The sequence below is a fragment of the Anoplopoma fimbria genome, chromosome 10 (assembly GCF_027596085.1).
Source record: "Anoplopoma fimbria isolate UVic2021 breed Golden Eagle Sablefish chromosome 10, Afim_UVic_2022, whole genome shotgun sequence".
NCBI lineage: Eukaryota > Metazoa > Chordata > Actinopteri > Perciformes > Anoplopomatidae > Anoplopoma > Anoplopoma fimbria.
Genome location: NC_072458.1, coordinates 1,997,767 through 2,025,744, shown reverse-complemented (window position 1 = coordinate 2,025,744; position 27,978 = coordinate 1,997,767). Strand labels below are relative to the sequence as shown.

The window sequence follows — 27,978 nt, the reverse complement described above, 5'->3', positions numbered from 1 at the left end:
CACACACACACACACACACACACACACACATACACATATCAGGCAGTTAGACTCAACCCTCCTCCTCCTCATGACAATAACAGAACTGTCATGGGCTTATTTGGATGCAGGCCCTTGTGTGTATGTGTATGTGTGTGTGTGTGTGTGTGTGTGTGTGTGTGTGTGTGAGAGAGTGTCAAACAGGGTCCCGCCTTATACTGACTATGTGACCTCTGACCTTTTCCAGTGTGGAATGTTTTGAATGTGTGTGAGGAGGAGGGCTCTCCCTACTCATAAGTTACATTCACACACACACAGTGTCTTCCAGCAGTTATATTTAACATGACTCTTAACAGTTTGTAAGCATTTCACAGAATAGAATATTTGTATTTGATATCATGATCTGTCATTTTGTACAGTAGCACTTTCAAAGTCTGCATGCTACCCAGAAACATCATTAATTACACAGATAGTGACGCTCTGTGGTCCAGCAGCAACTACTGTACAAGTAGTTCCTTAAGTGCTTGTATACATTAGCAGACTCATCTCATCTTCAAAAATTGCAGGTGAATTCTTAAATATGCTAACCTTGAGGGTTGATATAGTGGTGCTCTCCTGTGTTTGTGGAATTATTCTTATAAGAAACAAATGCATCTACAAAATTGTGAAGAGAATGTACTGACAATTATGAATTATGGATGAGTTTTAAGTTACACTGAGCTGTTATAAATAATTAATGAATGAGGTTTGCGTTCTCACTGTATTAACCAATACTAACACCTGTGAAGACAGTGCCACCTGCTGGTTCAATGTGTACAGTATTACAAGGTGTGACCACCAAATAAACCACAGTATTTTGTTAAGAAAATTGTCTTTATTGAGCACATTGGTGCTAAAAAAAATGTTAAAATCAACCTTCACCAGAATGCGTTTACATTAAAGAACCTTGAAGCTATAGAAACTGAATTGTCTAGATTCTACTGTCTGCAATATCTAAAAAAACAACCTGCCGCACGTTACAAATAAAAAAGGTGCCATTAATCTCACCTTGTCCTTTTAGAGGAGTATTCCATTGATGTTTGCTGGTAGAGAGAATTATTCATAATTAGATAACTGAACGGTCCAAGACACAGTAGGTTAAAGTCGTGAAAGAATGAGAGAACATGTATGTTGCTTATGAACAGTGTTGAACAATACGTCCTTTCAGCATCGACACTGCAGTGTCTGCATGTGATGCATCTTTCTCACAGCTGTCTCTAATAATAATAATTATATTGGCTGCATTCCATTTAGGTTTACCAGCGCCAGGGCCTGAGTATTGTGTATGCTGGCTTACTGGGAGCCCTAACAGAACATGAAACTGAGAGATTATGTTCTTGGTTACACCTGCTTTTCCTGCTTTTCAAGTCACTGCTGCCCTGTAAAAAATACCCATTTTACTGATGGATATGAAATTTAAAATACTAAAATTCACATTTTCATGACTTAAATTCCCAGAATCTTATCTACAAATTGACAGATTTGTTTATCATAAAGGGAAAAAAAGTAAAGCACAATTTATTTCGTTGATCTGGTTCCGTTTTGTTAAGGAAATAAAGTTCATTAAGGGGAATTTTACAGCCAAATTTAGCCACTTTCCTACTTTCATTGCCCACCCAAAGCATGCATTTTGTAATCCAATAAATTATGTGACTAATAACAGGAATTGATATATGATTTGTATTCAGTAATTTACAACATTTCCAAGTAATTTGACCTAACTATGTATGCAAGACAGAGTAGATTGTGCTTTTGTAGAAGTAAACACACAAAAATGCAAAAAAGAATGACAACATAACTGAAACTGACTTGTTGGCTCAAAGTTGCACACAGGAGGAGTTTACATGTAACACACCTGACAAAAACACTGCCTCTGGATGAGGGAGGAGGGAGGGGTTTGTGGGACAGGATGAAGATTTAAAGTTCATCGTGTTTGTAAGTAAACTCTCTGGAGGAAATGAAGCCATCTTTGTTCTCATCCTCTTTGGTAAAGATGTCTTCCACCATGTTCTCATGTAGAGTGTCGTTGGGAGGGTAACCGTGACGCTCAAACTCTTTCCTCAGATACACTTTCACCTGGTAGATCGAGATTGAGAGAGGGGCGATTAGTGAGACCGAGACATGTTGAGTTGAAAATAAAAATAAAAACATGTTGTGTACCGTGAGGAGACGGACAAACAAATCAAATTCAAGTTACATCCTTACAATGCACGATTAACAATACAGTCTAAAATCAGATACTGCTGTTATTTTTTTTTTTTGCAAAGAAAATCTCAAATGGGCCGTACAGTTTTTCAATAATATACCTTCTATTCATCATGACTATAAAACAATATACTTGTACAGTACTTTTGATTTAGGATATTGCTTTTAATGTGTTTCTACATCTAATTTCTTGTTGATTTCTAATGTTCGACAGTTGGCCCTGTTGGTCTTTTTCAACCCCTCTCTTAAGTTAGGAAGGTGCCACATATATTAGATTTATTTATTATTTCTGGCTTAATATTTCTAGTTGATGGAGGGCCGCACACACAGTGACTGTGACACAGTGATTTTTTATAGCAAAGATTAAATATGAGGAGTCTTGAGGTAATTAACCAGTTATGATAGAAAAATTAAATAGATAAAAGTTATCAAAATAACACAATCCGAGATGGGAACTGCTCCTTGGACTGGGAACAGGCATTGTTTAGCTCTATAGGGTCATAAGCCAAAAAGGTTGCTTAGGTTGGCGATGACTAATTAATCTACTTCAAGTGTTTTCTGAACACATTTGTGTATACCTCTTGCTTGGAGAGCCTCCAGTCGTCATTGAGGTCCATCTCCTGGAAGGACTCATGTGACCTTGGTCCATTTCTGATCTCAAGCACCTCGATGACGAAGGTCAGCGTGCTCTCAGGTGGGATCTTACCTGAGCAGACGACACAGCAGGGCAAAACGTCAGCTAAAACTGAGACTGGCTATCACCCAAGGTTTCTGTGACAGTACTTCAGTAGGATGAAAGTACTTTTGGTTTAGTTAGCGCTGCACAAATGATGTCCATTGTGAGTGAATGCAGCAACACATTCTAAGTTAAATTGTGAGTAAATAAGTTAGAAAAACATCTTGAAAGTGTTAATGAGAAGCAAACTTAGGTTTTATTCATCATGCCATTTATGTTGTTGTCGTCGTGGTTAAAGTTAGTAAGGCACAGGAGAGATGGCTGTTATTGTTAGGGTGGTGTGTGCTTACCGGGACAAAGCATAGCATTGTTCACATGCTCCTTGTTGAGAAAATTGGACTAATATTGCTGAATGAAACCTTCATTCAGCGTGGGAGTCCTAGAGAGCCATTCAAAACAAGACAGACAAGTATAATATACATATACATGCAAAATATACGGTATAATATTACACATATTCTTAACCCTCAAGGACTTCTATGAAGACAGTGCTGTGTATCTGTATAGCAACATGCAGAGAAGTTTGCGTGCAGACGGACAAAGCGACAGTACCTCTCCCTTCCTTCCCATAGGCCAGAGCTGGAGGTACGACGAGTTTCCTCTTCTCTCCAGAGCACATGTCCTGCAGGCCCTTATCCCAGCCTTTGATCACTTCTTTGATGCCAAGTGTAAACCACACCGCCTGCTTGTCACCTTCAGCTCGACTTGTGGAAAAACACAGAAATACAGTGGGGAGAGGAGTGTTTCAGGTCTGCAAAGGAAGGGACTGTGAGAAGGTAATAATAACAACAGGTAACTATAGTGGAAGGTGGAGATAACACCCCTTTATTACAGGGCTAACTCTGGCTGTAATTTCAAAAGTTTGTAACGAAATAATATGTAATCATTCATTTTATTGAATTCAACTTTTAAGTGCAAAACATTTTTTCATAAAATGTTGTCCAGATTTAAAACATCACCCGAGACGTGATGTTTTACACTAAATGTGTATGTGGATTTATGGGATTATTTACTATCTGAAACTTTTGATTTATTTCTCTGAGTATTGTTATCATTAAAAGTTCAATGAGTTTTTAGATTAATTGCAGTCTGAGGAAAGAATAGGGATAGAGTGAGACATTTTGGGGGGGAATTCTTGCTGAACTTTTTCTCACATTACTGATTTTAAATCTCAGTTATTAAAGAGGTTCAGCTCATCCAAATCCCAAAACACCAGTTGTTTTTTTAAATTGATGTTTAGTTTCAGAGATGAATATGTGAAAATCTTAGCACATCAAAGAAATAATTCTTCTTGGCTGAACTGACCATTTGACATGTTTAATCACGTGACCCTCATAAACGTCACCATGGTCATTTAACACGTAACGTTGCTGACCAGGCGAGAGAAAAACTATCATTAAAGTTTTTACAATTCATTTCTATTCACAACTGATTGACAGCACCTTTTAAATCAAATCTTAAAACTCACCTGTTCCTCTCTGCCTCCCCCTGAGGTCTTGGTCATTTAGATTGCTTGTGTTTGGGTGGTTGTTCAGTTTTAATAGATATTCTTAGATTTCATTATGATTAAATGAATTAATTAATTTAAATTCTTATTTTATGTTTGTTTTTAGCGTTTTATTATTATATTTGATTATTGTGATTGTTCTACCCTGTGCAGCACCTTGAGATTTCTTTGTATTTTAAAGTGTGCTATATAAATAAAATCCATTATTATTATTAGTAGTAGCACCTTAAACTCCCGTTATTAACTGCTCAGGTGTAACTTAAATTGAATACCTGTCACCTGGATCTCACATTAAGGGCAGTATTCATTCATCAAACATACCTGGAGTGAAACATGGTCCCGTTCTCAAAGTACCCGTCGTGATGCACCAGCAGGATGTCTCCGTACTTTGACCTTCGGTGACAGAGAAAAGGTCTGTGCAGAACATCTATGTGCACCTCGGCTTCAGGCAGCTTCCCCCCGCCGGCAGAGCCCAGCAGGGAGGAGCAGAGCCAGGCCAGCACACTCACTAACATGCTCAAAGCCTCCAGAGGAAACCTGATGGAAGGATGAGCAGCGCACTGAAATGTTTGTGCAAGTTTCTTTTTAACGAACAAGACACGCAGCTGGTCCTTCTACGTGGCAGCGTTTCATCACATAGTTTGTTGCAGGAAGTCTTTTCCTGATTGGTTGCTTTTCCCCTCACAAAACCACACCCACAGTCGCTCCCTCTCTCTCCAAAAAAAAAAAAAAAAAAAATCACAGATCCACTTCTGGGCCCAATCTTTATTAGTGTTCAATGAACTTTACAGTCATGCAGGCAGATTATACACTAATCAAACTACTGAATCCGTCGTGGAGTCATTCTGATGTAACTGAGCGCTTTCTTCATGCTGCGGAGACAATCAGAGGTCTTTTTCTTTGCTGTTGTTTCAGTATGACATTCGTTTTCCTCCTGTCGGGTATTTGAACATTATAAAAGGCCATACTTCTACAGCACTTGTTAAAGCAGTCCACTGTGCACTAGTTTGCACGTTTACATGCAATATCACAGCATTGCACTTCATAAATACATGTTTCCTAATAACAATGCACAGGAATAAACACATTTACACACCCCTGATTTGCATATTACAGTATATATATATAGTATCAATTATATTTGCCTCTATTGGAATAGGCAATTTTTTTCTCTCTCATTACAAAAGAAGTACAGAATACACCATTTTTTCAGCATTAACAGTCAGTAAGTCATACACATTGTAACTATTTCATATGATACAATCATTAAATCATCTAAATGTTCCCCACCAACACCAGGGTCCATAACAGTGCTGCAGCCGATGGAGTGACAGTAACAGGGAGCTGCTCAGTGAGGCCAGTAAAAGAGTTGAACCTCCAGGGGAGACAGTGGATTCAAAGCCGACTCCTTTGACTTTTCATGTCTCAGAGCAGGCACAAGAGCGCTCTCTCTCTCTGTCCTTCAGTTTTTTTTAAAGGGGTGAGACTCCAGTAAAAATCTGAAGTGTAATCCCCGTGATCACAGAGAGAATTTTCAAAGTTGCATTCTGACCTTTTTTTCACTTTCCAGTTCAGGTGAAATACTTGCAACCGGTGGAATCAATGAGGCAAGAGTCGGTGCACCTGAGCTGCCCAAAGGACCTGAAGAGAGACACGGAAAATGATTTTTAACAAGTAAACGATTGCGCTAAGTGTATCCACTCCAGATTTCCACAATGTTAAGGGAATAGTTGAACATTTAGCATAAAGACCTGAATCAGGAGGAAATAGCTGGCCTGGCTTTCTTCCAAAGGTGTTAAAAGAAAACCTGCCAACCCACATCTCTAAAGCTCACTAATTAACATGCTATATTTTATTTGTTTAATTTGAAAACAATACATTTTAAAATGATCAGTTGTGGTAATACAGGGAGTAACATTCACAAATTTCACAAAATTCACAAAAAGTGATTTTCTTGGCTGGGAGCAGTGAATTCCAGGAAGTCACGGGATATTTTGTATTTTGTATGGATTAACAAACGAGATATAACATGTTAAATGAGCTTTAGAGAGGCTGTTAGTCATTTTTAAACCTTTGGACAGTACCAGGCTACTGTATCGGTTTTCCCTTCAAAAGCTTCAAATCTTTATTTCAAGCTAAGCTAACAGTGGTATCAATTTTCTCAACTCTCAGCAAGAAAGCCAGTATGTACTTTCCCCCAAAATATTGAACTATTCCTTCAAGCATAAAGCATGCAGAGCTGTGTGATTAATTAAAGCAATGTGCAGCAAGTGGTGCCAAGATAATGCTCAATCATCCCAAGATGCTTTCAGTGACACCACAGTAAAAGTACAGTAGTTCATTCAAATGACCTTAACAATTCTTGGATGGGTGCAATATAAATATGCTGCTGATTAAAAAGGAACGGCATCGTGCTTTCTTGGCATAGATTCAAAGATCCATAGTAGCAAAATGTCCCCAAATGAATCGACATTCGCATACGTTTGTGTGTGCACACTGAACGCTTCACATACCCAGGAAGATAGGACTTGCAGGTCTGATAGCCAAAGTCCTTTCCATCACACTCCTCAATGCCGTCATGTCGGTAGCCGTCTCCACAGTAGGCCCACTTACAGTCTGAAGTGGCGAAGGGAAAGCAGATTAGAGTGTAGTGGTGGCAGTTGTGAGAGAGAGCGAGGGGTGGGGGGTGGGGGAGGAGAGAGAAGACGTTACTGATTGCTTTGGCACTCCCGTGTGTTTCAGTGATGCCAATACAGCATTTTGTTGCTAATTTAATTGAACAGCGGAGAGGAGAGAAGCGAGAGGACGGCAGGAAAAGACAGAGGAGAGATTAATGGGAGACCAAGGAAAGGTTTCACAGTGCCCACTGCTTTTATCCTCTGTCATGTGGGTTCAGACTCTGCGGTGCACTGTAGCTCTGCGGGGCAGCTCATGAGCAGCTGGTTCGGTGACAGCATGGTGGCCTCTGTGCGGCAAAAAGCCTGACCTTTACCTATTTAAGGAATGTTTTAAATAGTGATTTTTTAAACTTAATTCTTGTTACACGGCATTACAACAGCCTACATACAAAGGTGTTAGAATCACTGTCTGTAAATCGTTCTTTACTCACTTCTCTCTGTACCTTTACATTATGTGTGCATGGAGATGCATGTAACTCACTGAGACAAGCATCGGTGACAATCTGGTTTCCATCATCACACTCCTCTCCGTGCTGGGCCTGCACCTTTCCGTCCCCACACGCACCAACTCTGTCGGGGACTTTCTCCGTGGACTGGAACGGCTGGAAGGGCTGGACAAGTTGTAGAGAAATCTTGGCTTTAGTGTCAAGGCATTGAGGTTAGAACAAGGCTTTATTAGGTGGGAAAGGGAAAGCTTTATGTAACCTGGTATATATATTAGATGCCTAATGCTTTCAACCAAATGTAGCCCAGGAAGACCAAAGAAATCTTAACTCAAAACAAGATGGTTCAGACTGATGGAGACACACTACAAGCCTCTCTCTCCTCTGAGGTGTGACCGGACGCCTCAAGGACAGTTTTTACCCCCAGGTGGTTAGACTACTGAACAGCAAGCACTTAACATAATGCACGAGAACTTGAATAACCCACAGTGATGTATGTATTATTGTAGAATGTCTTCTTATAGTTATTATCTTATTTATTCTTATTATATAGCGTTTTTAAAGGATCTGAGAGCCAGGGCAGATGCATTTTGGTCCATTTGAGTGAACAACTGTACTTTTTAATGCATTTGACAATAAGCTTGATTTTGAACACATTAGCTTTTCAATTGCATCTCATGGTCGAACTCAGCAGATTCAATTTGCTCAGTAGTCATGCCACACATAGATGTTTTGACGTCAACAGAGCCATCTATGACAACTGAGCAAACTCCAACCACTGAGGAAGTCTATGCGAAAGCTCATGAAAACGCAAGCAAGTGGATCTTGAGTTGAGATTTTGTTCAAACTATTTTTCTAAGGTCACAAATAATCTTTCACGGTCAAATGTTGCCTAGATGCATAAATGTGAGTTGTAAATTATGAATTTTGTGCTCATTAGCTTCTAATAAAAAATCACAATTTGACAATCTGAAGTGTTACAGCTCAGCATAGCAGCTAGACAACACCAACAGCCATTACCTGTATGGGCCTCCATCCATCTTTATCTTTGAAGTAGAGCACCCTCTGATCCTTCCTGAATGCTATTGCGTTGTCTAGACGTAGACGTTCCATCTCCTCCTCACTGTTTACCACAAATATCTGCACAGATACATACAGGAGAAAGGGAAAGCTGATGTGTAATAATTGATTCAGTGTGAACAACATGGATTCAGTTTGGATGGAGACATTGTAAGGAAGCTGTCAGTGGCGTCTTACTGCAGGGACTTTATTGAGGCCACCTCGCTGAGTGTAGCTTCCAAAAGGAGCATTATTTGCTCCAACGGTGGAATCACAGTCACAGCGACCTGGTGGACCTGCAGGACCCTTCTCTCCCTTTTCCCCTACTAGATAGAGACCTGAAAAAAGCACGACAAAGATGATGGTTCAGCCCACATTTGATATTCTAAATGTGACATGCTCCCCCCTTCATTCTTCTCTCTCTCAAGTGTTCCTGATCTGATGATCAGTGGGCGGCCCTGCCCCCCATATTTAAGGGAGGCAATAAGAGAAGGAGGTCTCGCTCCCAGACAAAGCTAATCCTTTTCCGACCGCCTGTGTAGTGTATTTTATTTTGTTTTCCTTTTGTGTCGGTTCTATTTCTTTTAAGGATGGAGGTGTGGAAGTCCAATTTTTGTTAGTTTTGACACTGTTTTGACGGGGTGCGGTCTCTTTTATGGCCCCTGGTGTGTCTGGTCCAGACTTTTACCATCCTTTTTATTATACACTATACAATTTGAGGCTGATTGTGCATGAGTGTGTGAGTTACTGTGTACCTGAGGCAGGTGGACCGGGTGGCCCTGGATGGCCGTTTGGACCTGGTGGTCCTTGGGGGCCCATGACTCCAGGGGCTCCAGAATGGCCCTTCATGCCCTGGGCAAACCAGGCAACATCCCAATATTAGAAAAAACACACACAAACACTGAAGTTGACCTACATGACACTGGCCCACTGTGTGTGTGTGTGTGTGTGTGTGTGTGTGTGTGTGTATACATAGATGTATAGGCCGAGGAGATCTAAGCTGCCAGAGACCCCGCGGCCCCTACAGAAGTCTAAACTTAGAGCTGGAAGTACAACTTGTGTGACAGATTTAGCCGGTGAGAGGACGCAGCTCACAGCCCACAGAGAGACGGAGGAGCAGAGTGTCAGAGCACCACACCAGGGCTAAGTGACGCTGTGAGGGTGTGCGTCATTCTTCCTTGTCTTTGCTCACCTGTTTGCCTCTCTTCCCGGGCCGTCCAGTAGGTCCTCTCTTCCCTGTTTGTCCTGGCTCTCCCTTTGGTCCCTGCTCACCCTGGGAAAGGATTTGAGAAATAATCAGTTTAAATCAGATTCTCTAATGTCCTCGTTAGTGAATCATTCTTACCTTCTGTCCAAGCATCCCAGGCAAACCAATGGAACCCTAAAAAGAGACGAAACGAGAGATTAATGTGAGGAAAGTCATTATCTCAGTGGAGCAGGCACTCATTAATTGTTTAATCTCAATCTGCCTGTGAGAAAAGGGGCCTCAGGAGAGATTGAAATGTTGAAAGAAAGTTTCACTACTTTCGATTCTAACCAGTAACTGAGCAAACTGTTGTAGTGTTTTTAGTAGTCAAAGCCAAGCATAAATGGGCTGTAAAGAATTACACGACACAATATTTTCAAAAACAATTTAAGGACGTGCAATAAAAGAAAATTACATTTCTCTACAGACCTTATCGCCTTTTGGTCCTGCTGATCCAGGGTCACCATAAACCCCCTTTTACAAAAGAACAGAGTTAAAATGTAACAAAGGATTTAATATTTTTGCAGTAACAAACGGGTGCACCATGAGAAGTAATTCAGAACTCACCGTCTCTCCTTTGTAACCAGGCAAACCCTGAAAAGATACATAGGAATATAACAGAAGATAATAATATTAAAGGCTAAGATCGTTTATTCCTTCCAAACATAAATAATATTGTGTGTATGATGTTGTAAAGATGTGACTAACCTTTATCCCTGGTGGTCCCCTCAGTCCTGGTAATCCCATGAGACCTGGATCCCCTTTCTCACCCTAAAAAAACCCACACATACATGACGGTTCATATTGTATTTGTGATATGCCAAAAAACATTTGTGTAAAATCTCAAAGAAGGCACCTGGAGTGATAACTTGAGACTTACCTCGGGTCCCTCTGGACCAGGCCACCCTGGTAGTCCTAGTTTCCCTGGGAGGCCTGGAGCCCCTGTACGACCCTTCAGAAACACAAACACAATCAGTACCGGCACTTAGTGAAACTATTGATGCAGTTTCAGCTCCCTCTTGCTGAAAGATTAACAGGAAGGAGAAAGAGTCTCTTTCTTTAGATTGCATGAAGGTCTTTGCAACAGACTCAATTTCTTTTTGAGTGTTAAAAGTCTGATCTTTAACAGCAGGACATTTTAACCTTGTTATCTTAAGTAAAATATCATTGGCATTTCTGATTTAGTAAATTACTCAAATAATGAATTCAACAGAGTCCGATGAGACTCTTGTGTCTATATGGAATAGATTACGTTATAGCCAGCAGCTGGTTAGATTTGTTAGTAAAGCATAAATTCTGAAAACAGGTGTGAACAGCCAGCCTGGTTTTGCCCAAATGTAACAAAGTCGGCCAACCGGACCCTCTAAAGCTTATAATTAACATTTCATATCTCGTCTAGTCTTTACAAAATGTGTTAGAAAGTGTAAAAATGTCACGTTATAGTTTTGCGGTGGGGTTTAAGTGGCCGGGTTTAATCTCGGCTGGTTACCTGCCAACTATCTGTCTTTTCATCTAACTCTGCAGATTTGAATGTTTGTTGAGTTGCTTGTTTCATGGCTCTGTTTTCCATGACGAAGAGATCCTGACTTTTTTAAAGACTAACCAGGTTAAATAAGCTAAAGAAACAAATAAACATGTCAAACTGACTGTGATTTCCTAATCAGACATGACAAACGAAAAAAACTTGCATGCAAAGCTTTAACAATGCCACTGAGATTTGCTAATTAGCAGACATTAACATGGCTTCATCTTGCTCTGTCGCCTGCAAGCGGAAGACCCAAATGTTGTACACTGCAGCCTCACAACTCAGTGACACCTGGACGAGTATCCCAGAGGTGCTGCCATGCTAGCAGCACACTCTGATTTAGCTGCCTGTCATTAAAACAGCAGCCCGCAGAGACACCGTGGACCTGCTGCTGTGTGGAGTGATTTATCACGGAGAGCAAAAGCACTTAGGGAGATTAAAGTGCAGGAGTGGAGTGCTGGAGAGCCTGGATCAGCAGGACTGGAGTCCAGTACAAGAGGCTAATGGAGCCAGGCCAAGGAAAGGAGAAGAGGGAGAAGCAAGAAGCAGAGGCAAAGTAAAGAAGAGGGGGGGGATGACAGAGAGGTGAGGAGCGGGAGGAGGACCGGAGACATCCAGGGATGTGATCGAGCTTTGCTGTGCGGTTCCAGCGGCTGCTGAGACTAATGCGGCATGACCCATTTAGCGGCTGCAGAGGATATTCTGAGCACATCAATAGACAAATCACATCACAGAGGATTGAGGATGCATGGAGGGGACAAGGGAGAGAGAAATCCAGATCCCATTATTCCAAGGACATGCGAGATCGACCAGAGAGAGACGAGCGAGAGAAACAAGACATGCAGGAGGGGAGGAACGGCTCACCTTTGACCCCGGACGTCCAATTTCTCCCTGGAGGAGGACAAATGAGGGGAGAGGAGATGTAGCAGTCGTTAGAGCAGAGAGGGACACAAGGACACACACACAAATACCTTTATGGCAAAATACATTAGAGGCATATTTCAAGATCTATAAAGACAAAAACATCAAAAACACACACACCTTCTCCCCTTTTGGTCCTCTTATGCCGGGTAATCCACCCTGACCCTGAAAAATTACCCCAAATTTATATCCAGCTCACATATTCTGAAAGAGCATGGTACATTTGTAGAAAAAATCAATAATATAAAAGGTCATTTTGTTTCATTTATACTTAACAATATGGCTGATTACACTGTCTGATGGATGTTCTATGATTTAATCAGACTAGGGAGTGGTGCAGCCCCTGATGTGAGGTTTCAGGCACTGTGCAGTATTTTGATAAGTGCCTTACCTCTGGTCCCTGGGGTCCTGGAAGTCCTGGAGGTCCAGGTGAACACCCAGGTATCACAGCTTTTTGTTTTTCCTGTACCTCCAAAACGCTAATGCCATCCTTCAATCAAAGATTCACAAAATACAAAAGAACAGGGTTTCAATCAGAAACCTATACAACTGTGTGTAAATGAGGTGTATTTATGCCACCAGGTGTGTGTGTGTGTGTGTGTGTGTGTGTGTGTGTGTGTGTGTGTGTGTGTGTGAGTGTGTTTGTAGATGCCTACTGGGCTGCCCCGCTTCCACAGCTGAGGTGGCGGAGGGAAGAGCGGTGGCGGAGGCGGTGACATGAGACAGCAGGGGTCAAATGTCAACGGCTCATCCAGAAACCTGAGAGCTGAGAGAGAGAGAGAGAGAGAGACAGTCTGCCATGATGACTGACGGTGTCGAAAGGTACGTGCAACATGTGCTCCTTCTGTTGTGAGACAGTACGTCTGACAGCTCACTCAGACAACTTACCTGAGCGGGCTGAGAGGATGCTGTCCATGTAAGAGTGACGGGCCCATGCAGCACACAGAAGAATGTAGAAACACGTTGCAAGTTTGACCGGATCCATCCTGATGGTTTACTCTCCCTGAAGTACAGGACACAAGCTGTCAAACACACACACACACACACACACACACACACACACACACACACACACACACACACACACACACACACACACACACACACACTCTATTTTTGCAGAGCCTAATGCAGTTACTGGCAGCTGTCACTTTTCATTACTTCCTCTTGGAGGGTGTCACTATTTGATCAACCCCTTAACTTCAGACCTCTCTCTCTCTCTCTCTCTCTCTCTCTCTCTATCAATCTCTCTCTCTCTATCACTCTCTCTATCACTCTCTCTATCACTCTCTCTCTCTCTCTCCTCATAGCATAATACACTTGTTGAAGCTCCACACTGCAGCAGATGCAGCCACCGCTGTAATTCCAGCCGTGCACCAACCCCCTTCAGCCTTGTGCCAGAATTAGCCCGGGGTAGTGGGGGGGGAGAAACTGTCACTCAAGCTTATTATGACTTCTGCCACTTTATGACAGAAGTCATAGTAACATGCTACTGGCTGGCACAGCTCCATGCACACAAACATTTCCACTATGCTCATGTTTCATATATATAATGGATGCAGGAAGATGTTAGAAAAACCTGCATAATTATAACCCTGTGTTGAGCTACATTGATGGAAATATGCTGCACCGTTCAATTTAATCTTCATTATTGCTCAACATTTACCCTTCTATTGTATTCTTATTAAAGGGAGAGAATGCTGTAATGCAATGATGTCATCTCCATCCATGGCTTTTAATACAAAAGATCCACCTTACCTTTCCACTTGGATATTGTGCCGCACTTGTAGACACTCTGTGTGGCTCCTCTTGCGCTGCGCAGTGCCTCTGGTATGAGGCTCCTTCTGGACTGCTGTGGCCAATCTGGACCTCTAATAAATCTGATCCACTTATCGACCCACCGCCGTTCAATACCAACACAATTGAGGAAGGAGGACCTTTTTTCTTTTTTTTTTTCTCCTCCCTTCTCTTTAAATGGCCAGCAGAGGCCACTGAGTGGAGCCAACACAGCGGTGCTGGTTCGGGATCAGAGGCTCATTAACTATTGTGTCTTCTGGATGGACTTCAGTGCAGCTGGCCGAATAGCACTGATGGCTCTGAACAGGATAGGTCGGCATGCAACACTGGCTTGGCACGTTTTATGGCCACAGTGCTGGTGGGCTCTTCAGCAGTGGAATGGCGCCATCTGCTGGATATTTGTAGTTAATGGAAGAACTGATAGCAAAATTCTGTATTCAATATTCTTACACAACTTCAATCTCAATTATCGACCTATTTTGACATATTTATTTCTGAAATAGGTAGAAGACATCTGCTGTGCAAATATATGTAATATGTAATTAGGTGTAATCAAACTATAATCCATCACTAACACGTCTCATTGTCTAGTTGGTTAAATGTGTTCATTCAAAGGCCTACTTAATTAGATTTCATTATAACTGTATTCATGTTTTTGTAGAATCATGTTCTTGATATTGTCCCTTTCTTTACTGTATTGTGTTAAATACTAAGGACATATACAATTATGTTGAAATAACTAACTGACTAAACACATTGATTAAATAAATTATTACAATATGACCTAAATACGTGGATGAAAGTGGATGAAAGTGGATGAAACAATAACTGTGGAACAAAATGACCCACTGCAATATTTTGCCAAAGTAGAAGAAATATTTTATTGCCACGTCCGTTTATTCAAAGTATAAAACAGTAACTCAGTATAAAGAACATCATATAAATGTAAGCACTTATTCAACAGGCCTGTAGTAGCCCAAGAAAAAATATTTGTTAGTTTGCTATGCTTTAACCGAAAAACCCACTGCTTTTTCAGTAAACAACTAATTTGATTGACCTTATTGTTCTTAAGTCATAGATACACATTAATTTAGAAAATGTAGGAATACAAAACACAAATTTTAAAGTGCAACTCTATAACATTGAAAGTGTTTCAAACCTATTGGCTTAGAGAAAGGACAAGGGAATAAGAAAGACAGTCCAGCACCATTAACCAAAAATACTTTGAGACTGTAGAAGAAAGCAACACAACAGAATGAGACTAAACAAGTGTTCAACATAATAAAATAGTTTCTGTGCAAACAGTGGTAAAATAATTAGGTAAACAACTCTTGTTTTTAGAAAATCTAAATGGAAAGCTGCCTCTTTAAGAAGCCTCGACTCAGAAATGTCTGGAAAACCCACAACTTGCACGAAGGCTGACTCATGCGATAATTAAAAACAGTCTCCTACACACAAGAACAGTGTGGAAGCAATGTGATAGACTAATGCATATATTTTAAAAACTAGTATTAATTGTGAACTCAAAATTAAAACAAAGAACACACAGTTTTTTCCCTAAATGTACAGTGCAATGCTTCGGTCCACTGAGTGTTGTTTTCATTATATTAGGAGGTGGAGTCCTTTAAATAGGCGATAAGATCCTGTCTTTCCCTGCTCTTTCTGATCCCACTGAAGATCATCTTGGTACCAGGAATGTACTTCTTAGGATTTTGAAGGTAGACATTCAGAGTTTCCTCATTCCATATGATACCTAAAACAAACACACACACACATATATATTAAAACACATGTAAAGGCTTGCAATATCTGACAAATATGTATTCTCACTCATCTGATGGATGTGTGAAGGTTTTATTGTCTCAAGTTAGAGCAGAGGTATGAGTCAGAGAGTCTACCTGTTCAGACCTGCTGCTCTGTCCGACAGGTAGAGGAAATACAAGGACCAAGCTGCCTGTCAGCACTTAAGCAGCTGTGACAAATATGCTGCACATATCTAAACATGCAGATGCACTTTTGTTATAGTCATGGCAGGAAGGACAGACTGGATTTGATACCATGTTAAAATCAAATTGGGATCCTCAGTTGAAATTCATACAATTTTTCAATTTTTGGGTCGATGTACAGGGAATTCCACTGGATACTGAAACTTGGATTATACAGTTTTATCACATGATAAATGACTACTGCTTTTGGGATCTCCATTCTCCATGATACAGCAAGTACAAATATTTCCTCAGTTGTTCCATTCTGCCAGGCACAAGATGCATTTTGTGTATAAAATAAATCACCGGACTCCTATTAGTACTGTTCCAGAGTAGGTTGACCATGCAACAGAAGTTACAATGGTGATCTATAACAGGTAAAAGTGGACCATGTTTTAAAAATACAAACAAACTAACTATAAAAAAGGTATTCCGTTCAGGACAGACCAGGTTAAAGAAAACATTATTTTTCTGGCAAGGTGACATATTTGTTGTAATGTTATAAGCGTTCAATTTCTGCAAGAAGGACATTTTAGTGCACAACAAAGTGCAAACAGTGCACTAGCCAGCACAAAATGATGCACACATCCTTTAGCAGCACATTATTGTTGCCCTTTGCACATTGCAAATGTGAAGCATTTTGGTAAACAAACAGGTTACCTTTAGAAAAAAGGTGTGTGATTGTCCCTAAGGCCTCCAAAACTCTCAGGTGTGCACTATTTATGTCTCTAAAGCAGTTTTGCTACCTTTTAGTGGTGCATGACTCTTAATCTTCAAAAGAGAGAACACACTGGGCTGCACACACGCTCTCGGGTTTCTAATCTGCCTTTCATGATCAGTTAGCTATTTGTATGAATGGATCCATACCTTTATCGATGTTGGCCTGTGTGTAGGAGAAGCCTGGTGCCTGTCCCGTCTTCCTTCCAAACAGACCCCACAGATTGGGTCCCACCTTGTGGCGCCCCCCCTCCGTCACTGTGTGGCATTGGGAACATTTCTGGACAAACGCTTTCTTCCCTTTGTTGATGTCCCCCATGACCAGCAGCTGTGAGGAGAGGAAATGATGGCAATGAAACTGTGCCAGAGTGGAAAAATACGAAACAAAAACCTAATGTGGGAGTGAAATAAGCAAAAGATCTGAAAGAATCCCTGACATAATATAACAACACAGGATACATGAGTGGTTAAGTAACATCCCACTTCCGGATTGTTGTTGAGGAAGTTATGAAACATGGGTTATTATGAAGGCTACAGAAAGAAAAACAGACCTATAAAAAGTCTGATTGTTATGTAATGTTAGGATATATCCTATTCGTAGTAGTTTGTAGCACTTACTATATTCGTATTAGTCTGTTGCAATTATTGTTTTCGTAGTAATCTGCCTCTGCACTATACTTTTGCTCTGGTTTATGCTTTAAGATGCTTGTTTAAGAAAGGAGATGCACTTATGACTTCTGGTGACTAGTAGTTCTCTTGAATACCTATGTTGAATACACTTCCTGTAAGTCGCTTTGGATAAAAGCGTCTGCTAAATGACTGTAATGTAATGTAATGTAATGTAATGATAAAGCTGAAACTGAACACAAACTGTTTATTTACTAACTTGTTGACGAAAGATGAACGGTTATCCCAGTTAACTATGAGAAACACACGGATCAAACAGTAAAGTAGGTAAATACAGTAAACTAGCGAGGGTAACATGGTGTTTCCGACTGAGGAAGCCACTGAAAACACAACAAAACAAGACTGACAACAGCAACAAAAAACCACACACACCTTACCGTCGGCTACCTGACGGGAATGAGTGCAGTCCAGGTACCTCCAGGTAAAACTCTCCTCCACTTCTCAAAGTCTGGGGTTTGTGTTGTTGCGAATTAAGCTTCCAGTTGTAAAAACACATCTACCGGTGTCAGGGACAAGACTGGGTTTGAACCTCAGGGGAGCAGGTTTTAGGCAGAGGGAGGGTTGGGTGGGGTTGGGAGGGGGTTGGGTGGTTGGGAGGTTGGGGGGGTTGAATAAGGTGCGAATTGCGCAACTCGGTGAAAAAGACGCAGCTACAGTTTGCGGGTCACACCCATATGGCTTCCAAAGGCAGGTGAGGCATATTTACCATATGTGGGAACATATATTTACTGCTGTAGCAACTTAAATTAAATGGTTTATTGATATCAAGCCTAGTTAGAATGGGTCACTTTTACTTTATAGGGAATAATTGGGATTATGACTGAGTGAAAGGATTGTGGTTTGAAGCAGTAGATCAGGTTTCTCCACAGGTTAGGTTTGTCTAACTGGCTCCATGCCACACGGGAGACACCTGTGTGGACCTCAAACCTGCTAGGACATGCAGGTATAGGCCCACATGAATTATACTTAAATTGTCATATTAAAAATATTGTCATGATCAGGATTTATAAATCAGTATGTACATAATCCAATATTGTCTTAGATACAGTTGTAACTTGGTTTATCAATGGCCCACACTGGTAATTAGGACATAAGAGCTCTGAACGTGCTCCTTCATCACAATTCACATTGGTGCTGTTTGGCCTTTTTTACCCAGCAGCTTTTTAACATGTGACAGAGGGGAAAGCACAGGTGTGAGTGATCAAATTAACGATGGCTGAATTCATTGTCACAGTGTCAGACATTACTGGGACACTTGCAGAAAAACAGAGCCATCATTAATGTTATTAGCAACACCTGTGCTTTTTCTATCTCTGACTTTATCAAGTCAAAATGACTGCTGTTTTAAATATGATGATGATATATAGGCACTAGGACAGCCATCTATATATATATATATATATTGTGGTCCATTTCTTTTTCTTATATATATACCCTTTTTCTACAGCCCTTTTCATTGCCATCCTGTTGCTAGCATGGATGTGGTTGCTAAGACAACAGCTTTCGTCCAGGTTTACTTCCTGTCATCTACTTAATTAACAAACCTGGCAACAGAAAAAACAAAGTAGCCTTCATGTAATGTTTATATTGTTTAGTTTGAAAAGGTCTACAAGCAACCTACTAATGATGCCTCTGTACCATTAATGAGTGTTTTAGTAAGCATAGAGTTACAAATGCCCCAATTATGTGTACGTCTAAGGAATAAATTCAGCTAATTCTTATTTGATGGAAATGGCGTATAGCTACTGATTAGCAATTTCTGTAAAACAATATATATTTGTGTTACACTGTATGTTGTTAGACACATTGATATATTGCCTTTCACAGTGCTACAGACTTTAAAAACATCATTAATTTGAAATATTTTAGTCATTGATGGAACGCTTTACACAGAGAAAATTAAGAAAAAATAAGATAAGATAAGATAAGATAAGATAATTCTTTATTAGTCCCGCAGCGGGCAAATTTACAAATATGTGAGTATAATAGGAATTCATCTGCTATATTATATCCATTGTAGATGTCAAAATGAAATATATGTATAAGGAATCAGTATAAAAATAATGACAAATGTCTTCAAAATCTTCTTTAACTGTGGCAGGTAAGTTACTGTCCATTTGTCCCAAAGTTAATGCTTAACTTGAGCACCATCCTGTAATAAAACATTACAATAAGAGTCCCGTTAGGATCTTAGAGGCTGCCAATGAAAAGGCCTCTTTTTTGGTGAGCCAGCATTATACAAGGGCCTGAGAACGGACACACCTAAATGAAATGCAGCCATTATCAATGCTTTTAACCAGTGCTTTGCTAATCCATGAAGAAGGATGAGCGCAAATAAGATTCAGTTATTATATTTAAGGAGGAGCAGGGATTAAAAATGTGTCATGTTGTGATATTCAAACACTTGATAAGCAGCCTTTATTCTTATATATCAGAGTCACTATTTAAGACCAAGACATGACGGTGAAAAAGGCTTTCCCTGGGTACTGGGACCTTTATTTACATACTTTGTTTACCTCTACAAAGGTAGAGGACTATATTTGGTAATCCATCAAACTGTATATTTTATGCTTCCCTTTGGTCCTTTGAAGAACCTGAGATTTGTAACTTCTGTGTTGGTTTGGGAACCATGGAGCAAGTTCAATGTGGAGACTTTGAATTGGTGTTTGTCTCCCTCTCCTGGGAGTTAATATGTGTTACATTATCTTTATGGTTTGAATGCATCTTGCCCTTACACTTCATTGCTTCTCCTATCTAGCTGTTAGATCTGTGGTTGTGAATGCAGTTTGATGAATATAAATAATATAACAGAAAAAATACAACTTTTGCTGAACCATCAATCTAAAAATGTAAACTATCTTATTTTTAATCTCTTAAATTAATGAAAAGAATGTGTTTATTTAGTTGGATCCTGATATACCCCACTCATCTAAAGGCTTTTCATGAATAATTATTAATTATATAGTGTTTTTCTACAGCAGGATTTGCTAAAGATAAGGAGTGTGCTCTCTGCTTCTTTTGGTGCTTTAAGGACAAGAAGCCTCATAGGGGCAGCTGTGGCGTAGCGGAGAGCAAGGTAGTTCTCCAATCAGAGGATCGGTGGTTCGATACCCGGCTTCGGCAGTCGATGTGTCCTTGGGCAAGACACTTAACCCCAAGTTGCTCCTGAAGGCTTGCCATCGGTGTGGACTGGATGTTGCATGAATGTTAGTTAGAGTCTGATGGTGGCACCTTGATGGTAGCCGGTTATCAGTGTGTGAATGATATGTAATATACTACTGACTGTAAGTCGCTTTGGATAAAAGCGTCTGCTAAATGATGTAATGTAATGTCATACAAACACTTTCCATCAATATGACTCAAATGTCTTTAGATTTAAAGAATTGTAGTCTTAAAAACTAAGTAGAACTCAATAAAAGAGAAAAAAATGAAACTCAAACCATAGTCACAATAATATAACTTTATTAAAAGGGACGCATACATTTAAATATTTAAACGTACTTATTTATTCTTGCACATTTGTATGTTTTGTCTTCACAATAAAAACACTGATATTTACATGCTATAGTAGACCTCTGTGTTGGCCTTTCTAATCCTCTCTCATCCTCTAAAGGACTTCTTTTGCATCTCCACCTCTTCTGAGCTGGTTGTAAAATCAAAATCTTCAGCCCTGTGGGAAGAGAATACATAGTTGTTGTTATCCTTAACAAACAAAACTCACAGATGTTTACGGATGTTAAATTGAATTGAAATGAAAGGGTTAAGAGTTGCCTACCGGTGCAAGCCAGTGTCTAATAACTTTGCATTGACCAGAGTCCCAAGAAACCTCCTATAGGGACTGCTCCTCCCAAATCTCTGAGGCATCACCGGGTCCAGTGCTTCTCGGACTTCAGGGCTCTCGGCACACATTTGAATGACGCCCCAGGACCGGCCAAACCTCTGGGGCATGTTGGGGGTCGAATTTGGGACCCTGTCGTCACCAGGAACACTCTCCCGCCCAAAGCGCATGGGCATGTTGGCGTGCAGGTGGAGAGGCTTGGCGGTGGGCGGGTAGAGCTTCATGATGTTCGGGAGGCTGATTTTGTTGGTGCTGGGGGTCACGCGTACGTTGAAGCTCTCGAAATCCAAAATCCTGCGGATGTCACTCTTTGTCTGGAAACAAAAATATGTTGAAGTCCAGATCAGACTAATTACAGAGTATTTTCATGTGTTTTTACTGGAGCTGAAACTGTTAGTGGATTAATCCATGAATCAATTAGTCTCCATTATCTTTATTAATCTTTTTTTTATCATTTTTATGGGAAAAATGCCAATTGTTTGCTGGTTCCATCCTCTAAAATATGAGGATGTGGTGCTTTTCTTTGTCCTATATGATTATGATGCAAAATCCTAGGTGTTTAGACAGTTGGTTGGACAAAGCAAGCATTTTAAATAAGGCTTACCTTAGACTTCTCACAATTTTTGACATTTACTTGAAAAACTGACTAATCAATTTATCAAAAGAAAAGACGAAGATAAATCAATAAACAAAATAATTGTTCGTTGTTTTTACTACTTATATTTCTCTTTAAGTTAGCTCATATCATTTCATGTTATGTCATATAGCAATATTTTTTTAGTATTTTTATAGTTTTGAACACTATCAAAATACCCTCCAGTAAATTTATTTGACTGATTTTTTTGTGATTTTATTTGCCAATGATGAATTAAAAAACAATGATGTGTTCACAGTTGCCCTATAATAATGTAGAAATGTGTACTGAATGCCCTGTATGTAAATATAATATAATCCAGAATTGGCTAATACACTTCCTTGTAAAAAGTATGGCATTATGCAAAATAGTTCTCGTTAATTATAATTTATTACATATGTACGCAGACAACAAATGCAGTGCACAACACAAGGAAAGTAGCACTATAGCTAACTAGTTTTGTCCATAATACGTCAACAAATTGTGAAAAATTCCATCTTCAGATTGCTTTTTTTAACCGACCAGAAGCATTTTGTTGGGCGTTTATGCTTTAGGAATTACTATTATTAGTTGATGAAATCAATTAATCGACTAGTGTTTTCAGCTGTGAAGAGAAACCCAAACAAGACAAATCACACTTCCCAAAGAAATAAGCATCTCTAGTTAAAGAGTTCTTACCTGTTGGTGTGGCTGTTTCTTCACAGTGTGTCCTCCATCACTGCTGCTCAGCAAAGTCTTATCACTACTGATAGATTTCCCATAGACCTGCAAGTCAGACGCCGCTGCTCCTCCAAGACCCCCCAGCATCAGGAGCACAGACAGAAACCCTGTGGTCAACATGTTAACAACGATGTTCTGTCAGGACAGCACTAGGCCACATATATATATATTATTCCTGATGACCACACTGTTATTAAAGACCCCTGAAAACATACGTCACCTGTCGCATAGATACACACCCACACACATACACATATACCTTCAACCACTAATTTAAACTGAACAAATTCCTGTATTAATTATTATCCAGCTCTGAGGAATATATTTCAAAAGGCATGTGTGCCCTAATTGGGCTGATTAATGAACCAGTTGGTATTTTTGCCAGAGATCACAGGGAAACTAAAATAAATGCAGCCGTTCAATGGAAATATTGAATTAAAGCAACATGCTCATGTGATATAACCAGTATTTCAGTAGTTCAATTCTAAAGAGGCTGCATTTCTCTTTACTGCAAGCTTTGCTAATTATATCCAGCTGTCAACATAAGTTAGGAACAAATGTTAACCATTGAAGGATGAATTATAGTTGATGACCTGATTTTCTTTTAGTTCTGCAGCTCTTGTCAATCATTTATCTCCCAGTTGTTTGATGCATTCCTGTTATCCCTCGTGTAGCCATAATTTGATTTGAAACACATTGTAAATTAGTACGTTAACACCTTAATTTTCCTTATCATTGACATAATTGCATGTTCTGGGCACAGTTAATGAAGAGCTGCACATGTAATTTGCAATGGTTACAACGGCAATCGTATCACAAACTGGTTGAAGGCCTTGTATAATACTCTGGCTTGTACAAAACAAAGAAGAAAAACTAAAAGAAATGTTAGAAATGCATTATGAGAAGTACAGGATCCAGTGTTTTTCCAGAATGACAGTATTACTTATAGGACAAAGGTGGTGTTATTGTATATTTTTGTTATTGTCCCACAATAAGTCCATAAACTAACAACAATTTTGGCCATCTCACAATACTTTCCGACCCCAGCCTGTGTGTCTCAGCCCTAAGCTGCGACCAATGAAGATGTAAACCTTTACAATTGATAAAAATATATACATTTACTGTTAAAAATGGCTACGTAATTTGTATAAAAAAACAAGTAATTTGAATAAATAGTTAATTTGTTCTGCTTTTACTCTCCAAACTGGTGCGCTATCACCTCGTATAAACATCTACAGTACAATCAAATGCCTTGTATTCAGCTTTGAGTATTTTGCAACAAAGAGGTGGGGACGACGTCACTAACCATTCCAGTTTCTGAATGTGTCAATAGTATATTTAGATGTACAAATGGCTCAGAGAGAATGTAAGGAATGTCTGGTGTGAGTCACAGGCTGATAATGACAACCTGCAGGGAACTTTAATTTGATCCATGCGTCATGACCCTGACATTGTTTCCATTTGCCATGTTGCCATGTCAGGACCTACCCTTAACACAGAGGGTTGAGGCGTCTCAGCGGAACAGTATCCCAATCGCATGGAGGAGCATCTGGTTTCACTGATTCAATATCAACCTTAAGATGTTTTTTATGGCTATGGTTTCACTCTATCTTTCAGTATTATCATTTACCTCCCACCTCTCCCCAGCCCTTCTCTTTGTGCCCTCCATCCCTGACCCTGGCCCCGGCTTGCAGACTATGGGGTTCTGGATTTACGATCCTGTCTCTGACACTTATCCAGAGTCTTATCCGCAGAGGGCTTCCTATACCTCAAGCTCTCCCTTTGTTCTTTCACCGAGCTCTCCGAGCACTCCCTCAAAGACCTTGTTCTCCGCCACTGTAATTCTTTCTTCTTAATGTTTATAATGTGCATCCCTCGCCACCCTGGCGGCCTTTTCATCTTTCCATTTTCTTGCCTTCGGGCCTCCCTGCCCTCCCCTTTTCTCTGCTTCTACATGCTGTCCGCTTGAGAACATACACAGCCTCCTTGATAGAAATACTGCCCTGCAGGTTTGATTTAATACACCTGGAACCTCCCATATACATAGTATATACAGTAAAACATGCTTTTGATTTTTTATTTTGCATACACGTTTCATGGCATTTCTATGAGACGTAGAATTTCTTGAAATGTTCATCTGTATGTCTTATAATTCATTTTTATTGTGAACTCCTAGACAACTAATCAATAAGAAGAGGAAGACTGACAAAGGGACAAAAATAAAAATAGGCCGAAGAAGAGACAGAAACAGGAAGCAAAAAATGAAACCAGCCACAATGACACCATTGATCCTCGCCTGTCTGTCTCTCCGTCTGGTATCTGGCAGCCTTCCCAGAATTCCTGTCCAGGACCGGGACACCCTCGGATTCCCGGGATGATTTGTGGGAATGTGCTGTTATCCCCCTGTTGAGCTGATTTATGTAGAGTTTTATCTTCCCCCTCACTTAGACATCAGCCGGGTCATCATCACAACACTTTACATGCCCGTACACTCAGCAAGGAGACACATTCATCAAGCCCGTGTGACGGGTTATAGTTTTATCAATGATCAAATCCATTTCTGCGGGATCACCACATTATGATGTATGGGACGCCGGTCAGGAAGACACACAGCCTCATACCGCTGTATGTGTGGCCCGTGTAATTCTGTGATGCGTCGTTGTTGGGGATGAAGATGGATCCGCGTCTCTCACGAGACCACAGCCGATAAGAGAAGTGACAGAGTGAAAACTTTGAGTCTACAGGAGGGTCAGGTGACCGACATGGAGAAAGACAGGAAGTGGAGTTTCTTTCTTTACTCAGAATGTCAGAGAGTTTTATGTTAAAGTATTTAACCTACCACACATGCAGAGGCCTGAGCGTTTCCTGCCCCTCACTGAAAGCATCTCAGGAAAAGACAATAAATGATTCTGATTAGTTTCCATTTAAAGACAGGTAGTAAAACTGTGCAAAACCTAAAAAGACATAAAATTACTCTAAAGACAAGGCTGGCAATATTTTTTATTTAGGTATAGACAACAAGTCCCAAGAAAAAAGCAACACAAACCATGTGTTAATCTGCAAGTTTCCAGTTTACCCAGACTGTTAGTGTCTCTGAGCCAGACCCAGAATGGTTAGTACTGAAGGCATAAATCCAAAAGGCTACATAATTGGATTAAACAGCTGGGCACTGTAGTTTTTTAGCAAACATTACTTAAACAGGAGTAAATGGTGTGTTTGTTGGGGACTATTTTCAGCTGTGGAACTGGTACCATTAAACAGCTCCACGACAGTATATAGGATTGTCTCAAAATAAACTACAATGCCCATGTTCTGATTTTTACAACAATGGAGCTTTATGGCATATCAATTATATTATATGGCTACAAAACATGTTTAGGATTAATTCATTGTTGGTTTTGGGGGACTTTTCATAGGAACAACTAGGAGAAAAGTGTAGATCATCAGATTATTAAATAAATGATCGGCTTCTCACCTGAGACCATTTTAAATAATTGCAATCTAATTAGCCCCTCTAAACGTGTCTTGAATATTACTCTGACTAAAACAAGGACGTTTTTGTTAGTTCCTGAAAAGCTAATTTTTTTTAAGAAATTACTTTTTAACTGGCATCATCAATTTCTAATTTGCTGATTTGTTGCCCCTACATGGCACCATGGTACAGCTCTGTATGCAGAAAATACAGATATGCACATAAATCTGAACTCTGGATTTAGTCAGTTAATCGTTATTCCAAACACATGTTGTGTTCAGGTGCTGAGTCAAATAAAAAGTAATTATGGTTTATGCCTCTTTTGAATGCTTCCCAATTATGTAAATATGTTTACATCCCAAACGAGGCTTAATGAACAGCCGGTTTGGGCTTGAAACAAACTTTTTCTAATAAAGAAAGGGAGCTTTCAACAGTGTGGGGAGGCAAAAATCACATTAAGGCAAGCTGATTAAAGGTGATTTTACTACTAATATACTCATATATGATACGAATTCTCTCTGGCTTTTGTTTATTTGGCTCCTTATTAGTGCCACTTTTGTTCATTATTAAAAACTGAGAAGAAGCGTTTTGTTTTGCTTAAAAATTTACTTAAAAATTGAGTGTGTTTTGTCAAAGTTTACACATAATACCACTAGATGGCGCTCTAGGTTTGGATGATGAAATCCCTGGTCCAGATTTATAGATTTGTTTGTTAGAGCCTCCTTTCTATTTTTGTTTCTTAAACCTTTTCCCTCTCCATTTTTAAGCAGTTATTCAATTTCAGTGTAAAGTCAGTGTAAGGCCTTTTGTTAAGGAAATTCATCTTTTGTTGTATTTAGTACCCAATAGTATGAGTCTTTAAACAGCATGGTGCCTATAGTGAAACGTGTCGTCCACAAGGAGGCACTCTCACACCCTTCCTCTCTGTTTGTAGAGGAGGAGGAGCAACTAAGAAGAGGTGGGGAGTCAGAGGAGGAGGCCGGCCTAAGAGGAAGAAGGAGTGTCCCTCAAAAAGGGGAGGTGTTTGATAAATATTAACAAGAGGAGGCGCTGAGAGCACTAGCCAATCAGAGACTTGTTGAAATTCACCAATCAGAGATGGAGAGGGAAAGCTGGGAGAGGCAGGCAGGAAACTGAGCAAATGACCCTTGATGAGAGAGGGGAGGATGGGAAGGAGGAGGGGAGGAAAAGGGGCCCTGGGAGTGAGTGTGTGTGTGTGTGTGTGTGTGTGTGTGTGTGTGTGTGTGTGTGTGTGTGTGTGTGTGTGTGTGTGTGTGTGTGTGTGTCAGTGTGAGAAGCTTGGTTGAAAAATCCTCCAGAGCATATGTTTTCCTTATTTTTTTTTTTATTATAAAATATATTCCTTTTCCCCAAACCTAAATGCTAAATGTCCATTCAAGTGTAGAGAGATAAATAACCCGTGCGGCTGGAGAAGATGAGCGATTGAGCTGCAGCTGCAAAACACTGATGAAAGATATAGAGGGGAATGACGTATTGTGTGGAGAGACAATTTAATTTTTTTTTGTAAATTATGGAAGAAAAGGGGGATTGTCTGAAAATAATATTGAGCAAAATGAAAGCAGAGACATTTCTGCTGCTTTGGTGGGGAAAAACAAGTCCCTGTCATTTAGTTGTTTTCCTTTTTGTTACCTGATTTGAATGTTTATGCAGCCATTTATCTGTTGAGTGCGTTTCATGATCCCTGGGCTTTGAAAACATCTTAAAACCCAGGTGCATAAATCCCAATGACACTTGAGAGTGAGAAAACAAGCACTTATTTTTGCTTTTAT

General features: G+C 40.1%; 4 protein-coding genes across 7 annotated transcripts; all 4 read right to left on the bottom strand.

Moving 5' to 3' along the window:
- Positions 1-817: 817 nt before the first annotated feature.
- LOC129097481 (peptidyl-prolyl cis-trans isomerase FKBP14-like) lies at positions 818-5,054 on the bottom strand. 2 transcript variants are annotated; one of them, XR_008531517.1, is made up of 5 exons: positions 4,788-5,054; positions 3,512-3,663; positions 2,802-2,929; positions 1,874-2,094; positions 818-1,061 (listed from the first exon to the last, which is right to left on the bottom strand). XR_008531517.1 is itself a non-coding variant. In XM_054606356.1 (4 exons), the coding sequence occupies exons 1-4, from the start codon at positions 4,979-4,981 to the stop codon at positions 1,936-1,938; spliced, it is 633 nt and encodes a 210-aa protein (XP_054462331.1). In that variant the 5' UTR covers positions 4,982-5,054; the 3' UTR covers positions 818-1,935. The 2 variants fall into 2 exon arrangements, 1 of the variants encoding a protein (XP_054462331.1); XM_054606356.1 differs by having other exon boundaries at positions 818-2,094.
- Positions 5,055-6,037: 983 nt separating this feature from the next.
- Positions 6,038-13,323, bottom strand: LOC129097548 (acetylcholinesterase collagenic tail peptide-like). Its single transcript, XM_054606440.1, has 17 exons — positions 13,227-13,323; positions 12,995-13,104; positions 12,730-12,828; positions 12,459-12,503; positions 12,282-12,308; positions 10,773-10,844; positions 10,601-10,663; positions 10,460-10,486; positions 10,322-10,366; positions 9,992-10,027; positions 9,839-9,919; positions 9,402-9,498; positions 8,845-8,984; positions 8,608-8,727; positions 7,626-7,755; positions 6,980-7,082; positions 6,038-6,107 (listed from the first exon to the last, which is right to left on the bottom strand). Exons 1-17 carry the CDS (start codon positions 13,321-13,323, stop codon positions 6,038-6,040), a joined length of 1,362 nt encoding a protein of 453 aa, XP_054462415.1.
- A 1,678-nt stretch (positions 13,324-15,001) lies between these two features.
- LOC129097450 (cytochrome c-a-like) lies at positions 15,002-18,068 on the bottom strand. Of its 3 annotated transcripts, none has more exons than XM_054606316.1 (3): positions 17,902-18,068; positions 16,988-17,165; positions 15,002-15,888 (listed from the first exon to the last, which is right to left on the bottom strand). In XM_054606316.1, the coding sequence occupies exons 2-3, from the start codon at positions 17,154-17,156 to the stop codon at positions 15,743-15,745; spliced, it is 315 nt and encodes a 104-aa protein (XP_054462291.1). In that variant the 5' UTR covers positions 17,157-17,165; positions 17,902-18,068; the 3' UTR covers positions 15,002-15,742. The 3 variants fall into 3 exon arrangements, with proteins under 3 accessions (XP_054462291.1, XP_054462292.1, XP_054462290.1); XM_054606317.1 differs by having other exon boundaries at positions 16,988-17,195; positions 17,912-18,068; XM_054606315.1 differs by having other exon boundaries at positions 17,912-18,068.
- A 3,056-nt stretch (positions 18,069-21,124) lies between these two features.
- npvf (neuropeptide VF precursor) lies at positions 21,125-22,836 on the bottom strand. The gene is made up of 3 exons (XM_054606579.1): positions 22,675-22,836; positions 21,300-21,676; positions 21,125-21,194 (listed from the first exon to the last, which is right to left on the bottom strand). The coding sequence occupies exons 1-3, from the start codon at positions 22,834-22,836 to the stop codon at positions 21,125-21,127; spliced, it is 609 nt and encodes a 202-aa protein (XP_054462554.1).
- Between the last annotated feature and the right edge of the window lie 5,142 nt (positions 22,837-27,978).

Coding starts and splice junctions, on each gene's coding strand:
- npvf (XM_054606579.1), bottom strand. CDS start 22,836: ATGTTGACCACAGGGTTTCTGTCTGTGCTCCTGATGCTGGGGGGTCTT. Junction 21,677..22,674: donor AGAAACAGCCACACCAACAG/GTAAGAACTCTT, acceptor TTTTGTTTCCAG/ACAAAGAGTGACATCCGCAG. Junction 21,195..21,299: donor TTAGACACTGGCTTGCACCG/GTAGGCAACTCT, acceptor CTCTTCCCACAG/GGCTGAAGATTTTGATTTTA.
- LOC129097548 (XM_054606440.1), bottom strand. CDS start 13,323: ATGGATCCGGTCAAACTTGCAACGTGTTTCTACATTCTTCTGTGTGCT. Junction 7,756..8,607: donor ATGGATGGAGGCCCATACAG/GTAATGGCTGTT, acceptor CAACTTGTCCAG/CCCTTCCAGCCGTTCCAGTC. Junction 7,083..7,625: donor TGTCACCGATGCTTGTCTCA/GTGAGTTACATG, acceptor TCGCCACTTCAG/ACTGTAAGTGGGCCTACTGT.
- LOC129097481 (XM_054606356.1), bottom strand. CDS start 4,981: ATGTTAGTGAGTGTGCTGGCCTGGCTCTGCTCCTCCCTGCTGGGCTCT. Junction 3,664..4,787: donor GGGACCATGTTTCACTCCAG/GTATGTTTGATG, acceptor TTTTTCCACAAG/TCGAGCTGAAGGTGACAAGC. Junction 2,095..2,801: donor GGAGGCTCTCCAAGCAAGAG/GTATACACAAAT, acceptor TCGATCTACCAG/GTGAAAGTGTATCTGAGGAA.
- LOC129097450 (XM_054606316.1), bottom strand. CDS start 17,156: ATGGGGGACATCAACAAAGGGAAGAAAGCGTTTGTCCAGAAATGTTCC. Junction 15,889..16,987: donor ACAGGCCAACATCGATAAAG/GTATGGATCCAT, acceptor TGTTTGTTTTAG/GTATCATATGGAATGAGGAA.